Source organism: Pseudonaja textilis, chromosome 1 (assembly GCF_049901715.1).
Source record: "Pseudonaja textilis isolate UNSWEBS1 chromosome 1, rPseTex1.2, whole genome shotgun sequence".
Lineage (NCBI taxonomy): Eukaryota > Metazoa > Chordata > Lepidosauria > Squamata > Elapidae > Pseudonaja > Pseudonaja textilis.
The window spans coordinates 300,529,998-300,547,570 of NC_141990.1; the positions used below are offsets into that span (position 1 = coordinate 300,529,998).

General features: G+C 37.9%; 2 protein-coding genes across 3 annotated transcripts in view; one reads left to right on the forward strand and one right to left on the reverse strand.

Annotated features, from left to right (window-relative positions):
- ASPG (asparaginase) overlaps positions 1–16,941 on the forward strand; it is an 83,548-nt gene extending 66,607 nt beyond the window's left edge. For both annotated transcript variants that reach the window (XM_026698577.2, XM_087922236.1), the window contains 3 exons: positions 10,644–10,743; positions 12,114–12,175; positions 15,194–16,941. In XM_026698577.2, the coding sequence (XP_026554362.1) occupies positions 10,644–10,743; positions 12,114–12,170 (157 nt within the window). In that variant the 3' untranslated portion in view covers positions 12,171–12,175; positions 15,194–16,941. The remainder of the gene's footprint in view (positions 1–10,643; positions 10,744–12,113; positions 12,176–15,193) is intronic.
- Positions 1–17,573, reverse strand: part of XRCC3 (X-ray repair cross complementing 3) — a 624,633-nt gene that overhangs the window by 269,237 nt on the left and 337,823 nt on the right. The gene's annotated exons all lie outside the window — the stretch shown is intronic.

Consider the following 17,573-nt stretch of genomic DNA (forward strand, 5'->3'; position numbering starts at 1 on the left):
TCCTACCAGGCCGCCAGTTTGCTGGGTGCCGCCATCTTGTTTGACGAGAAAGTGCTTCCGGGTGAGCTTTTCCGGGTGGAAAGCGGCGTTTGGGTCCTGAAGGAATCCTCGCGCCTTAGTTTCATCGAAGGGGGGGGGGACTTCGAATGAAGCTAAGGCGCGAGGATTCTTTCAGCACCCAAGGCAAGGCGAGCCGAGCGACCATCCCGAAGCTGTCCCGAAGCGAAGCCCATCGACAAAGGTACAAAGGAGGAGTTGAAGGTGGTGGGGAGAAGCGGGGGACGGCTGGCTGGCCAGTCGCTCGGCTCACCTTGCCTTGTCATGCGTGCTGATGCTGGTACCGGGCCATGGATCATTTTGTGATGCCGATACCAGGCCGTGGCACAAAAAAGGTTGGGGGCTACTGCTTTAGAGCACTCTCTAAGCAGTTTGCAGAGTCCGCATATTGCCCCCAACAATCTGGGAGTAATTTTAGTGACCTTGGAAGGATGGAAGGCTAAGTCATTCTTGAGCTGGTCAGGATCAAACTACTGGCAGTTGGCAGAATTAGCTTACAGTACTGCATTCTAACCCCTATGCCACCATAGCTCTTGTGTTACCACAGATGATGGATATATGTTTATTCCAAGCATATTTAAACTCAGTTACAAATGACTGACCCACTATCTCTGCTGGAAGTTTATTCCAAGCTTTCACTACTGTTTCTGTGAAGTAACACTTTCTTTTCTTTTTTTTTAATAAAGTTTTATTTGGATTTTCACACACAAAATATGAGTAAAACATCTTTTTTGAAGATAGCATGATCCCGGATTGAACTTCTTTATACAGACACAAAACTCGATTTCATGCTCCTTTTTGTATTCTATTCCATATCTTATACTATTTTACATTTTCTATATAGTTTTTCCCCTCTTTTAATTTTCTCAATTTTATTTTGATTATCTCATCTCAATTCAAATCATTATATTTATTTAAATGGTTGAGATTACTTATTGTTTATTGGGCCATGTTTTCTTCAGTTAACCATGGTTTTACACACTATATGCTGCACTAAACCATTACCTCAATTTTCAAATGATAATGGCTGGGTTTGAATAATCCAGGGGTGTCAAACTTGATTTCACTGAGGGCCGCATCATGGTTGTGTTTGACCTCGGGTGGCTGGAGGGGGCATAGCCACAGTGGGGTGGCCAGCTCAACGTCATTCATTTTGGAGCCATCTGTGGTGGCCCAGGTGGGGCTGGGGGGGATCCTCCTGCAGCCTTCTGCCAATGAAAGTGGAGCTTGGGTGGGCTGTGAGCGGCCCTCCTAAGTTCCATTTTCAGCCACCACAGCCTCCTGCAACCCACTGCCAGTGAAAACAGAGCTTGGGAGGGCTGCTCCCAAGCTCTGTTTTTACTAGCAGAGGCACTGTGGGCTGCTGTTTCCAGGGTGGCCATGTGGGCCAGATCTAAGCACCCCATGAACTAGATCCAGCTCACAGAGTTTGACACTCCTGGCATAATCTGTTAAACATCCAAACAAATCACACTAGTTGTAGGTTAGGTTGGCCAAATGTTGGATAGTGCCAGATTGGGATAGGTAGGATGTCTTATTCCAAAGTTACGAAAACATGATTTCCATGGAAAGCTCCCCCCCTCCCCAAAACCCCCAAAGGCTTGTGAACCTATAGAAAGAGTGTCTTATTTCTTTCTTGGCCAAGGTTGTCATATATCTGGCTTTAAATTGTGTATGGAGACTGCAGTCCCAAAAGCAATAGGTGAAGAAAAACTAACATTTAACTTACAGTTAAAATCTGTTGATATTACTTTCTAGACATGTAGTTTATATTTTTCTCTTTTAAAAATGACTATTTGGAACAACATTTGTAGGGCTCTGAGTTCTGTACTCTTTGGGATATGCCATATTGTTTAGGTCTCTAGGCTGTGCATTCTCTTGTGTAAAACCTAAATACATTTCCCCGAATCCCCTAAGCATCTGCAAGTTTTTACACTGTGTTTTATCAACATGCAATTCTCTAATTCTACTACTATGCTATATCTTGTAATCAATGATTTACATTTTGCCATTTTTGCTTTGAAATATTGATCCATAAAGGCCTTAGGTTTATAGATGAATTAATAAACTTCCATCTCAGCCTTTTTCTTAAATTTATTTAAATAACAGGTCTTTTGGATATCTAAAGTTTAGCTGAAGGCTTATGTCTTTCAGCATATTATTAATCTTATGTATATCTAAGATGGTGGAAAGGACATAATTAGTGATGCATCTGATGAAACAGATTAAGTAAATTTCCTGACTCGTAATGAGAGAAAGGGCTGAAATCTAAAAGGCAATTTTTCCATGCCAGGAACATCATTAACCCAATATGTGAACCATGAGGAGATTGGTATGGGTAAATAAATGACTTGTACTAATCAATTCTATTCTTTTTAATGGTGATATCTTGATCTGTAAGAAAATAAGGAAAAGATTAAATTATGAAGCCTTTTGAATGACTTAATGTTTTGGTATGGAAACCATGTTATAAAACCTCACACAGAATCATGAGAATATTTGTGTTGCAAAATTGGATCCTTGTTTCTACTTTCAAGCAGGATAGGAGGACTGGAGAGAAATGTACAAATTCAGCTTACATATTGACCTTAGAAGTGGTGATTCCCTTCTATGATGATATTTTATTTATTATTTATTCATTTGTTTGTACAGTCATGCATCTACACCTCTATTCCAACAAATCAAGGCAATTTACAATAATATTATGGTAAAAATAGAATAACAAACTCCTAAAAATAATATTACCATAATAGTTCAGGTTCACTATTTGCACCAGAAGCCCTTTAGAACAAGGCAATCTTGGCTGCTTTGTGAGAGGCAAGGCATGCCATAGTTTGGGGCCCACCAATGTGAAGAAGTAAACCTGGGACTGTCCTCCTTTCACTTCACACAAGTTGGGAGCACAGGCTTCACTAGGGATTTATAAAACAACACCTTGAATTAGTTCTAGAAATTTGTCAGCAGTTGAGTGACAAGGGACTGAGGCAGTGCTTCTAAACCGATTGTGCTTTTCCCTCCAAATAGCTGGGCTGCTGCATATTGAACTAATTGCAGCTTTTGAGTTGCTTTCAAAGGTGCCTCATGTAAAGTGAACCATAGGAGTCTAAAGACAAGGTGATGAGGATATGAGGCATAGCAGCAAGCGAGCATCCTAGTTTGAGAAGGTCTACAACTTGTTTAGACATAGAATGAATGTTACAGGAAAACCAGTAAAATGGTCATTGTAATTATAGAGCCGTGATGTTTATGTGAAGAGAGGAACTCTAGAAGTATCCTCTATTTAAATATATTAAGCTCTCTGTTTCCTTCTATTTGATGCTCAGATTTTCCAGCATTTGTTCTTTGGAGTGAATGGTACATAGTCCCCATTCTGAGAGAAAAATCTTCATGAACAACTAGGACTGCACCTACCTGTTCTTTGATAGCTCTCTGTAAGTTTTGCTTGGTTCCCATCCTGGCTTTGGATTTTTGGTGACAGTGGAATATGTGTCTCTCTTGGTATTACTCATGTATCCCTTCCAGAAGACTATCCAGCATAGATAATGGTGAAGATTGCTTGGAGATATAATTCAATAAGATTGGTGGGACCACGGAAGATGGCAGCAACCAAAAACTGGATATCAGTGTAGCACATAGTTTCAGACCTTTGGAAAGCAATGTGCTATTTTACAAGCCCAACACATTTTATGCCCAAGATAAAGAACAAGATGGCATTCTCTCTCTTTAATATCACTTGAGGACAGCAGGCTAGCTTAGTGAGGTACAATGCAGGTTTCATGATATACAATAACTATAGCGCTACCCTCATTGCTTCCATGCTACAATCTGCCCTCAGTATCTAACTAAAGTAAGGTAGCTGCTTTACTTAGCCTGACATTGGCCTTGTTTCCTCACTCATTGAAGCTGAAGTCTCACCAGTACAAAGTTTGCAATTGTATGGTTGATTGTATGGCCACTCCTTAATAATGGAGCATCTGCAAAAGAGTCCCATTATCTTAATTAGATTATTCAGAGGTTCACTTTAAGCCTTTCTTTCCATTTGGTATAGAAGAGGTATTCTTTTATAGCTTTCCAATCACTCACAAAACAAAGAGAATAAAGTCCTGGTTCTCCAGTTGAGTATAGCTTTTCCCATCTGGTGTTAAAGGATGTATTTTAAAAATGGCAGACATCCTTCCATGAGTTTTACTAACTATGGGCATTATTCCTGGCTCTATCTACTTTTATTTTCATTCCTGGGATGTTTCAGCAGGTTGATTCCCCTACTTTCCAATGCTTGATGTTTCCAAAGGCTTACATATTTTTATCAGCAATGCTGGATTGAGAAGTGACCTCAGAGGCAGGAAAGATATGAAATTGCCAATTCTCTGTAATTCTTATGGGAAATCCTTGCTGCTTCTTGTAACATGCCATTGACTTTTCTCAAGTCTAAGGTGAGATGGCACATTCAACATACAAAATAATAACTTTATTTTTCTGTCTTATTTGATCTTTCCTCCAAGGTTAGTGCACAGAAAATTGGTGAGGTGAGTTAGATTGAAAACTCTCTAGAGCTACGTGAAGGTTCAATTTAAAGTGGTGATTCAGTTATCTTGTCTTAAAATCAAATCTTTGAATTAAATTGCCAATTGCCAAGTCAACTTAATGTATCAGATTAGGTGCCTTGTAATTGATTTGACAATTTGATGAACTTTTGCACATTTATACACTTTATTCTGATTGATAAATGGATTGATAAATTGTTAAATCAACAATTTAACAATTTAGATGATCACATATACCTACAACTTGTGACAAATCAAATATACTTTGTAGTTTAATTATAATAGTAATCTTAATAAACATTAGTATCTATAGAGCATTAGTATCTGTAGAACATGTCCAAGTTTTAAAATCAGTGGAACAATTTGCCTCCAGAAGTTGTGAATGCTCCAACACTGGAAGTTTTTAAAAAGATGTTGGATAACCATTTGTCTGAAGTGGTGTAGGGTTTCCTGCCTAAGCAGGGGGTTGGACTAGAAGTCCTCCAAAGTCCCTTCCAACTCTATTATTCTATTCTATTCTAAAATATTTCACCTGCATTCTTATATTATTCTCACACTGCACACAGTGGTTTTAAGGAAGAGTGGATCAAAAAAGTAAATAAACAGAGTATATAAAAAGTATTTAAATCCTTTTAAAAGCCATTAGATTTTTTATAAAGATGAAAGGAAATGATTCCAGAATCACACAGCCAGGCTCATAATCTGGAGGCCATAACCCCCTATGAAGGGACCACAATAAGACTTTGCTCAGAGAAATATAAAGAACGAAAAGAATTGTAGGGAGAAAAAAGGACAGTAGATACTGAAGAATACAGAATCATGGGGCTGGAAATTGAGATTTTCTAGTCCAACCCCCTTTCCAGGCCTGGATTCTTTATTCTGTCCTGGACAAATGGTTGTCTAATTTTTTCTTGAAAACTTCAGTGATGAAGCACCCAGAACTTTGGGAGGCAAGCTGTTCCATTAACTAATAGTTCTCACTGACAGAAAATTGCTCCTTAGTTCCAAGTTGGATCTCCTTTGACAAGCTTCAATCCATTGGTTCTAAGTGCTAATACCACTCTATAAAGCCTTAGAAAGACCACACCTAGAGTACTGCATACAGTTTTGTTCACCACATTATAAAAAAGATGTTGAGACCCTAGACAAAGTACAGAGAAGAGCAACCAGGATGATTAGGGGATTTGGGCTAAAACATACAATGAAAGGTTGCAGGAACTGGGCTTGGCTAGTCTAGTAAAGAGAAGGACCAGGGGAGACATCATAGCGGTCTTCCAATATTTGAAGGGCTACCCTAGAGAGGAAGGGGTCAAGCTATTTTCTAAAGCACCTGTAGGCCAGACAAGGAATAATGGATGGAAACTGAACAAGGAGCGATTTAACCTGGAAATAAGGAGAAACTTTCTGACAGTGAGAACCATCAACCAATGGAACAGCTTGCCCTCGGAAGTTGTGGGAGCACCATCACTTGAGACTTTCAAGAAGAGATTGGACTGCCATTTGTCAGAAATGGTGTAGGGTCTCCCGCTTGGGTGGGGGGTTGGACTAGATGACCTACAAGGTCCCTTCCAACTCTGATTAACTGTTATATGTCTTGTCCCCATGCGCTTTAGAGAATAAACCGATCTCATCTTCTGTGACAGCCCTTCAAGTATTGGAAGATGGCTATCATATCACTCCTAAGCTAAATATAGTTCCTTTAGTCATTCATCATATTGTTTAGCCTCCAGACCTCTTATCATCTGTGTTTCTCTTCTCTGCGCTCTTTCTAGGGTCTCAGCATATTTTATATATTGTGTTGACCAGAACTGGATGCAATATTCCATATTATTAGTGCAATATAGAGTGGTATTATCACTTCTTGTGATCTTGATGCTATACCTTTGTTGATGCAGCCAGCACTGCATTGGCTTTTTTGGCAGCTACAGCACACTGCTGCTCATACTTATGTGATTATCTACTAAGACATCTAGAACCCTGTGACAGGTACTACTGTTGAGTCAGGTGCTGTCTATTCTGTATTTAATTCCTGAAAGGCTGTAAACATAATCACTAATAATTTATTGTGGGCTATATAGTGACTAAAATAGGGAGCCAGTGAAGAATCCTGTACTGACTAAGCCATGAGAATAACATGGAGGAGTCAAGACATCCCAAGCAATATTGTTATGGATGAAGATCAGAGGGGGGACTGAGAAAAACTGCCAGGAATTTACCACAGTAATCTAAGGATGAGGCAATGCCAATGATATCCAAAGAATGTGGACAACAATCCCTGATGGTCTAATGCAGAGGTGTCAAACTCAAGACACATGGGCCGGATCCGGAGATCTGGCCCGTGGGGTGTTTAGGTCTCGCCTGCGAAGCCACCCTGGACACACTGAAGGACCGGCCTGCAGTGTCTCTGCCAGTGAAAATGGAGCTTGTGAGAGCTGTGTGTGGCCCTCCCGGGCTCCATTTTTAGCAGTGATGGCCACCTGCAGTGGCCACCTGCCAGTGAAAATGGAGCCTGGGAGGGCTACCCTCCTGAGCTCCATTTTCACTGGCAGAGGGCTGCGTGTAGTTGAGCTGGCCATGCCCACCCTGGCCACGCCAATTTGACCCCTCCAAGGTCAAACAGAACCCTGATGCAGCCCTCAATGAAATTGAGTTTGACACCCCTGGTTTAAAGCAAAAGGAAATGGTATTTTTCTAGTTATGGGTAACCACTATAAATTCTTACTTTATTTGACCCAGGATAGATATGCGGTATGTGGAGCTCATCCAAGGATTTAGCTGAATTGGCTAGGGGACTGTTTCTCCTGTCCTCCAGCATCTGTTGCCATAGGTGGCTGCTTCACTTTGCCTAATATTAGGAGCAGCCCTTAAGTGAGGTGTAGCACATTAGGCACCTTATATATCCTGCCTACTTGCTCTTTTGCAACGCCTCCCTAGCCTCTAGTTTGGAAACTTGAGAAGGCAAGTATCTTTCAGGAGGCTAGAGATTATATGATCAGGTTTAATATTAAAAAATAACATGCTTATGAGACTGCTTTGTTCCTATATTGTATTTGAGTATTGAATTTTGAAGCAAAAACATGAAATATGAAGCAACTTCAGTGCAGGACATCCCCTTTAAACTGCATTTTATGGGATAGCTGTGATGTTGTGAAATATGAAACTGCCTGTGCCTCTTTCCCTTTGGTCATGGGCACACCTTCTGGGTGAAACCAGCCTGTCGAAAACTTCTTCCCAAACGCCCTTGTTAATTTATACAGCTGATTCATTAAGCAGTATTGCTTGTTCAGCTATTTTGGCTTTTGTAATCTTGTCTTTCTTTTTCTGGCATCTTTTCCAAGCCTTTTGTTTCTCACCCTTTAAAAAAAACCTGTTGTTCTAAAAAAAAATGTAGGTACCAATTTTAATAGTCTGAAAGATAGGGTTCCATATTTGGGCATATCTGGGTGGTCATTAGATGGCTGCCAAGGGGGTAGCTCTATGGAAGTAACTCTTTGCTGCCATCTAGTGATTGTTCAGATTTTTTAAAGCTCAGATATTATAGCCTTAGTAGAGAGTGCAGAGAACAAGGATATCTTGGCCCTGTTATTATATTGCACAAGATAGATAAGCATAAATAGAAAAATATGTGAGTGAAGGGCCCAATTGATGCAATCACAAGAAACTATTGCTAAAATCTACCCAGAAGTAAACCATTTTAGGTTTATGCTTCCTTGACATAATGTTCCTCCTCAGAAAAAAAAATTGCCATGTCATATATAAATATATTCATATCCATCACCCTATTCTTTATTAGGACTTTATTAGGACTTAACATTTATTAGCAATATTATGCAAAGTACAGAAAAGGGTTTTACTGGAAACATGTTTGAAAGAATTATTGGTAAAAGGAAACCAGACTGTCAAAGGACAGGATGGCTGGGCATTGTCAAAGCCAACACCAGCCAGAGCATAGAAAAATTCAAAGAAATGGTTCAAGATTGGAAGGTGTGGAGAGACCTGGCCCATAGAATCACCGAGAATTGGACTTGATTAAATGAATAACATCATCATCACAGAAAAGGAGTAAAAAATAGTAAGCCAAAGAAATTAAAATCACATACACAAAGGAAAAGGACATTTAGGTAAAGATATTTTATAGTAACCTCATTCACTAGCCCTTTCCATTCCTTTCTATCCTCGTAAAGCATCCCTGCTTCCACCATATCTACACACAGGTACATAGATTGCTTTTTTTGTTGGTTAGATCATGTGAAGAATAAAAATAAGCTTGCCTCATTTACCTGCTAAGAGTTTTGGTTTTTCTCTAATAATGGAATGTTGGAAAAGCAATCCACTCCTCCCTCTGCAGTTTGAAACAGTATGTGTCAACAGAACATTACCATTTGATTATATTGATTGGAAAAGATGAATGAAATACAAATAGAAGAGAATATTTGTAGTTCAGGATTAAAAAGTGGAGTCCTTGGTTGCTTTCTTGCAGACCTTTCAAGTTGAGTAATGAAATGTCTTCAAGAAAAGAACCAAGCTCAGAGAGCACCAAGGACTCCACAAGATGAACGAGATTTTGAGTAAAGGTGGGTGGTGAAGAAGGCAAACACAATAAGTGAATCTGAAGGAGCTTCCCGGATTCCTTCAGTCCTCTATGTAGCTTCTGTGAATAAACCATCTTGTTGGGACTATGATTTCAAATGTTTCCGTCTTAATAAAGAAAGTGAAGGCCAGCTTTTTCCAGTCCAGTCTTCTTGAATTGCTACCAGGTGCATGTTATAAGAATTGGAGGATAGATGATGCACTTATTATGTTTCCCTAAACTTTTCAAACCTGACACTAAAGTATTTCACATTAGTGCTTTGAATCTAAGCACAGTTTCTCAGAAATTGATTTTAGTAAAATTACATTTTAAAACTTAAAATAGATGTAATTAACATACTAATATAAGACTCTGTTTTAATGTTTTAAATTAATTATAATCTCTGCTGTTGCTAAACTGTAAGTATTATTCTTTAAATGGGGACCATTTTATTTGAAACATCTTAAGTAAAAATTACACACAAGAATCATCATAGAATTGTCAGGAGTTATTTATGCCATGGAATCCAATTACTACTCAGTGCAGGCATCCCTGAAATTTGTTATTTGAATACATCCAATGAAGATGAGCTAATCGATTGTTGAGTAATTATTCTATGTTCTATACTCTGGAATGATAGAAGACAGGGCTTTCATCTATGTGTCATCTTTTCAGATATGTGGAGAGTATTACAATAAGGCTAAACCAGATTTGTGTAATGGTTAAAGCATCAAGCTAGAAACTGGGAAACTGTGATTTTTAGCCCCACCATGAAGACATGAAAACAACTGGGTGACCAGTCACTTTTTCTCAGTCCTAGGAAGGAAGCAATGGCAAACCATTTCTGAAAAACCTTGCCAGGCAGGGAATTGACCAAACAGTCTCTGAGATTCAGACATGATTAAATGGAAGAACAATAAAGAAACAAAAAGGAAAGAAAATTTCCATTTTTTTCTTCTAAAGATTAAGCATTCCCAGTTCTGCCAATCTTTCTTCATGGAACTCAGTTTTTAGCTCTTGAAGATAGATAGATGGATAGATGGATGGATGGATGGATAGATAGATAGATAGAGAAATTTTAATAATATAGATTTTTCAGTGTAGATTTGGAGACTAAGGCAAGAATGTCTAGAAGTACTTGAATTTGGGGTGAATCTGCTTGATTGATGCTTATAATATAACCACTGATTGTACCTTTTATTTTTGATAAATTAATGTTTATTGATTGGTGTATTGAATTTTATAGTCACAAGCTGATTAGAGACTGACATAAAAATGAATTAGCATAAAAATATTCATAATAAATAATTTAAAAAATACTTCAATTAGAATTACAGAAAACAAATATACGGTAGAAATGAAACATGGTTAATTATCATTTTGTAAAAGCTTGGTTTTCTGTGTATTTGTAAAATAAGCTGTATTTTTCTGAACTCAGAATATTTAGAATAATAATATATTTTTTCTTGCAGTCTTGCTTTTCACGGAGATCTTGATGGTCTGCTGGCATGGCATTTAGCTGGGGTAGATCTGAATCAAACTGGTTATGATGGAAACACTCCAGCTAACGTGGTAAGAATGTATGTGGATGACTATACATTATATTCCGATTTCAGTTCTAGATGCAGGGAATATTGGTAGGTCATGCTCAAAGCTTTGTAAGAGGTTTTTTCAGACATTTTAATGGGAATCACATTGAGGGAGATTTTGCAAGACCAACTGTACATGCATCACATCAGTTCTGCAATATTAACTCTCATGGCTGACTGGGGCAAATTCAGTTTGATAGTGCTGCCTCCAAATAAAGAGAAGTAGCTGGGCCAGCAAGTAAGAATTACATTGCTCAAATGGGTAATTGCCATGGATTTTATGCAAATACCTATACAATTGCAGTGTATGTCTCTATAGGTGTGCATATGTATAGAGGAAAAGAACTGCTGTCTAGCCATGGCATTAATACAATTCATGGAATTAACCCTTCTAATTAAGCATGTGTAGTATACATAGATTATTTATCTATTTTTCATGTGTCTCCTGCTAGTGCAGCTAAAAGAGGTTTCTAGACCATGATTTAAAAGTAGCATAATATGTAATAAAGTCTCAGAAGGAATAAACAGCCATAAAAGTGAATAGAAAATCAGAAGATCAAGAAAAATAAAACAACTCACTTTTTTTCTTTCAAACAATGGGTGTCTTTCAAGCATTCCTTGACTCTTGGATGGGGTATAGATAGTATAATTTTAAATTTTATGAAATAAAAACATTGATCACATTTTAATAAAGTTTCAAAGAATGTCAAATCATTCCTGGGAAGGTACTAAGTATTGGAGGATTTTGAAGCAGAGCCCTGACTGAACCATAAAACAGGATGATGCTTATAGGCACATATAAGCACATATGCGCAATATATATCATGAACATATTGAGGAGCCCTGGTTGTGCAGTAGTTAGACTGCAATATAGCATGTAAACTCTGCCCACAACCTGAAGTTTGATCATGACGGGGCTCAAGATTGACTTAGCTTTCCATCTTTCCCAGGTTGATAAAATGAGGATCCAGATTGTTGGGGGCAATATGCAGACATTGTAAACCACCCAGAGAATCTAAATGTTACTGCCATTGCTATTGCTATGTTTATGGAAGATATACAGTATATGTAAATTTTGCACTCAAGTCAGAAGCATCAAGGTACCAATGTGCTTCTGGGGTTGAATGATGACACCACCGTTGCCCTGGGCACACCCACTTGGGGGTTCCTTTCATGTCCCCAACAGCTGGAGTAAAGGATGAGAGCTCAACTCTGCCCCATGGCAGCTCTCAGCTCTCAAACCCAGGCTTGCTAAGGTCCTGCCCTATGTTCCAATCATTTGAGCCACCATGTTCCTTAGTATATGTAAATGTGATGGTGCTTACTGGCATTGCAATTCTTTTTTTTTTATAGGCCAAGGCTGCAGGACATGCAAAAGTCATTGAGTTTTTCAATAAATTGGCATCCTGAACTTGGTAAGTATTTTTAAAAAAACTAGCATTCATTGTTGTACATCAGTTGGTCATGCAGCACAATGTGGAAAATGGGATGGGTGAGGTCATGGTCCTCTGGTTCGAGTGTGTCATTTTGCCACTGACTTTTATAGCAGATATGCTTGTTTCTCTGCTTGAAGAGTGATTTGAGTGTAGAACTGGCTGAGAGTTAAGATACTTGAACCAGCAAAATGTTTTTAGGCATTTTTCAGTTTCAGTAAAGACAAATGTAATGTAAATACTACTCATAGTATATTATTTGGCTAACCTGCAAGGGTTTTGTAGTTTCAATTACAGACAAGTACATGAATGAATTAATAGCAACTAATATATTTCTCAGTCTTGCCCTTTCTCAAATCTTCAGGCTTTGCTTTATTACTTCCAAAAGTTTCATATAACTTTCTACTTTTATGTGTTTCCTTGTCCTCAAGTACCTTATAAGCTTTAGTCCATGCAAAAATATGTTGAAATTTATATTAGTCTTTAGGGTGCCCAAAGATTTTTATATTGTTTTCCTACAACAAATTATAACAGCCATTCTTGTGAGCTTATTTCAGTTTGAAAAAAAAAATGAAATGAGATGATTTTTAAGTTGCTCTGTAAATTGGGGGAAATGTTATTTTGTGCGAGAATAACTAATCGGTATAATGCAGGCTTTTTTTTTACTTCAACTTACGCTACTTTACTTTTTCATGTAGTTTCATAGTCTACCTCTAGAAAGGACATTATGTTTGCGCTGAATTCCATGAGGATGTTTTCAGACCAGTCTTATTGCTCTGAGTTATTATCCTTTATACCTTCATACATTAAAGGACTGAAAAAAGCAGAGAAAGTATTTATAAGAACAGTTGATTCTCTTATTTAAGCAGTAGGATTTTCAAAGTTAACCACATTCCAGGTTTTATTTCTATGTATTAATAAAGAGCTCAGAAAACATTGGTATTTGTGGTCAATTTATATTCAGAATAAACTTTTGAGTGAAAACAGATCCCTAAATGAAGCATCCAGGATTTAACTACATAGATGCATCACATAATTGCAAAGTTTCTTTTATACAAGCACACACTTTTTTTTACTCTTCATCTCCCAAATCCCATGTAAAATTGGTACTTTTAAACTTTTTTCCCAACTGAAAATCACAAGATTCTTCCCCCCCCCCCCCAGGTCGATCCATCCATACATCCGGTTTCCAAATCAACTTTGCTCAAATTTATATGCTCCAGATTTTCTGGCACTAGAGCTATTGGAATTGGCTGCGTTGGGTGGGAATCAGCGGTGGGATTCAACTTTTTTTACTACCGGTTCTGTGGCATGGCTTGGTGGGCATGGCAGGGGAAGGATACTGTAAAATCTCCAGTCAGAGGTAATATTAGCCGGTTCTCCGAACTACTCAAAATTTCCACTACCGGTTATCTAGAACTGGTCAGAACCTGCTGAATACCACCTCTGGTGGGAATTCTGTGTATTGCAATCCTCACGCAATTATATTTTACACAGAAACAGACAATTTGGGGGTAAGGCAAAGGTTTAAACCATTTTGGAATAATCTAGTTTGCTTTCTTAGATCAAGGATGGTGTCTCTCCGAGGTTTTTTTTAAAAAACAAGATTCAGCAAGATTAGTCTACTTCTTGAAACAGACTTTGGGATACTTCTTTTTTCTAATCTGTACAAAATTATAAAAGTAGTTCCTTTCCCACTTGAAACTCAGAATCCTGGTATGTATTGTCCCAGATCCTCAAGGTGTTCAGTTTTGAAACCACCGATTTCAGAGATGACATTCAGACAGGAGGTCCCTAGAATCAAATCGGCTATACTCATCAGCTTTTTAGAAGGGCAACAGTGGGCACACGTTTGTTTTCCTAGCTACTTAAAACTTTCTGGTAACGTACCCAGACAGATTTAAATTCTGAATGAAATGAAATGGAACAGGGATTTTAAAAAGTGTGTTGTGTTGGTACTCATGCTGTGGATCTGTGATTAGCTGAAACTCCCTCTTCAGAGCACAGTTGCTGACAGCTCTCTTTTTCTTTATAGCCATTTAACAAAGTCTGCAAAATCCCCATTGGGGTTTCAGGTTATTAGAAAAATGGCTCCTTCCATAATGTGGAAGAAGTTTCACATTGCTTCAGAGGCATGATGAAATGGTTTCTAGTTTTCTCTGGATATGAAATAGTCTTAAAGCCCTCATAAGCAAAGTTTCGAGCATATATGTTTGTATATTATGTTGAGATATACATAGATATCAGCATTTTAATAGTTGTCTATTCCAGCAACCAAATTGTCAGCAACATTTTTGCACTGGAATTATGTTGCAGAGAGAAAATTAATTTTGAGGGTGTTTTGTGTTCTCAGTTTGAGAAGTAAATATTTTTTCTGGAATGACTTGGGAGAGAAAGCAGACTCACAGATAAAAATAAAACAACAAAAAATGCAGTAGATGACAGAATGTAGTATTTCAGATGATCCTGATAGAGTCAGGATCCACACTGCAATTTAGATACAACTTCATATACAACCATAGACTAAAATTTCCTAATTGCTAAGCAAGGCACTTGTTAATTGAGGTGCACCCCATTTTACAGCCTTTCTTGTCACAGTTGTTAAGTGAATTGCTGTAATTATTAAATGAATCATGTGCTCATTAAGTGAATCTGGCTTCCCCTATTGACGCTATTTGTCAGAAGCCAACTGGGAAGGTTGCAAATGGTGATCACTTGAGCCTGGGACTATGGAACTATTAAAAATACACACTAGTTGCCAGGCACCTGAATTTTGATCACATGACCATGGTGCTGCGGTTGTAAGTATGGGAACTGGTCATGCATCACTTTTTTCAATGCCATTGTAACTTTGAATTGTCATTAAATGTACGAGTGTAAGTCAAAGACTACCTTTTAAGGCAGATATTAAGACTAGGAAGGTATTATTTTATAGTAATACTCAGACAGCTAACCTCCTCTCTTTCTCTCCTTCTCTGTCATTTAAAAAAAAAACTTTAGATACATGATGTTCCTTAGTGACTGTGAGGAAGAAAGGCACTGTTTGTGCAAACTCTACAACCTACTGGAAAAAGCAATTGAATGCTTATGATGTTTAGAATTAACTTAGTATGGAGATTTCTTTTTATATCTGTCTTTTAAAAACAACAACAAATCCTTAATAAAAAAAAGTAGTCTGCCTATAAGGGTATCATAGATCCAAACTGTATTCCCATAGTAGCCTGTCAGATTGTATTTTGTTTTCAGGAAGTAATACATGATACTAAATCACACTTTAGTATTCATTGGTAAAACTAGGACTTTATGTCTAATCTAGTCTAGTGAAGAGAAGGACCAGGGGAGACATGATATCAGTGTTCTAATATTTGAGGAGCTGCCACAGAGAGGGAGGGGTCAAGCTATTTTCCAAAGCACCTGAAAGCCAGACAAGGAATAATGGATGGAAACCGAACAAGGAGAGATTCAACCTGGAAATAAGGAGAAATTTTCTGACAGTGAAACAATCAACCAATGGAACAGCTTGCCCTCGGAAGTTGTGGGAGCTTCATCACTTCAGACTTTCAAGATTGGACTGCCATTTGTCAGAAATGGTATAGGGTTTCCTGCTTGGGCAGGGGGTTGGAGTAGATGACCTACAAAGTCCATTCCAACTCTGTTAATCTGTAATCCATAGGAGTTGAAACCTTTGCTCCTCCTGCTGCTGCTCTTTAATTTTGATTGTCTCAATATACAGGACTATTATTCCCATAATCCCTAGTCACCATGGGCAATACTAGGCTGGGAATGATAGGACTCCAGATTCAGAAGGGCTATTTTGTACTCAAAGCAATTCTCTCTACAATTGAGATCTCTTGAGCTATTTGCTGTAATTCAGTGGTAGATAGTGTGAATCAACCCTTCTTAATAAAATTTAGAATTAAAGTGCATAACTCCACTTTTAGCATTCTAAGGAACAACGTGATCAGCTATTGGCCATTGTGTTAGAAACTGAATAGTAGATTTCCCAACAAATTTTTTTTTTTGATATGTGAACTGAAGATGGACTGCCAAGAGGACTGGAACCTTTGTGAAGATCACTGAGAAATAATGGGGAAAGATGTAAGCAAATCTTGAAAAAACTCGGAAGTTTTAATAAAGAGAAAAAAATGGGGGTGGGGATGGGAAAGAGGGGAATCTTAACTTCATGCAGATCCCAGGTGAGTAAGAACTGAGAACATCCTCCCTGAATGAGGATGCTTCATACATTCTTTCATACCCCTGAAACATTGAAAAAAATGGAAAAACTGGTTGGCCTATCTTGAAAAAAGATCTGTCTGTCTGGAATACTGTATGGTGAGGAGATTCTGTGGTGTTTTGTGGCATGTTCAGTTTGATACATGTAAAGCAAATCTTAGCATGAATTTAGAGATTCCTACTGTAGGAGGTGAGGGGAAACTTAGATGATTTCAGAAATCAAAGAATATCAGTATGTTAAGCAGATGAATAAATTGAAAGTTTCTATAGGTAGTGAAATGAAAATTAATCAGCCTTCTAGAGAATCTGATATGGGGTATAACTATATGAATTTGAAAACAACTTAATAAAATTTTGATTATTTCTCATGTTTCTCAAGTAGGCATTGTGAGTTCTTATTTCTAATGCCTCTGTTAAATTACTTACATGCCAAATACAGTAGAACTATGTGCTTTATAACCTTTAAAATGTAATGACGTGCTGCTATGGTTTTCAATAAAATATTTTGGAAATTATTTGTTCAGCATGAAGTGATTTTGTGTGTGTGTTGTCTGAGACAATATGCCATTTTACTCACAAGCAACCAAAGCTGCCCGGAGCAGTGGCTTTTCATACTGCTGATTTCATGCAACATGCTCATCTGAATCTCTTGTTTTCCACTGAATAATAATCTGTTGAATGCTTTGCAATTTTGGTGGCTTCTCACAAGATCACTCAATGCAAATTAAAGGTATCAACAAATAAACCTTTTCACTGGGCATTTGAAGATTGGGACATGTAGACAGCTGAGGAGGATGCTAATGGTGCATAACTAAAAATAACACTAACAATCATTTTCTGCATACTTTCAACAAAGAGGATACACTCAGACATGTTTTTTTCCCTTGTGTCTTATCAACAAAGGCAGGTTTTGAACTTTTCTTTAGAATTGACCTCCCTGCCCCTCATCTAAATAGTAAAATGATGCTGCAACAATTGTGATAACAAAAAACAGTAACTAAAGCCTTGCTGTAATCTGGATTGATTACATGGTTTCACAGAGAAATTTGCTCATATGCAAGAATCTCAGACTTGATAATCCTGAATTTTATTTCACAGACTTGTTTTATCCTGAATAAGGCTTGGCTTTTCCCATGTTTTTGTTTGA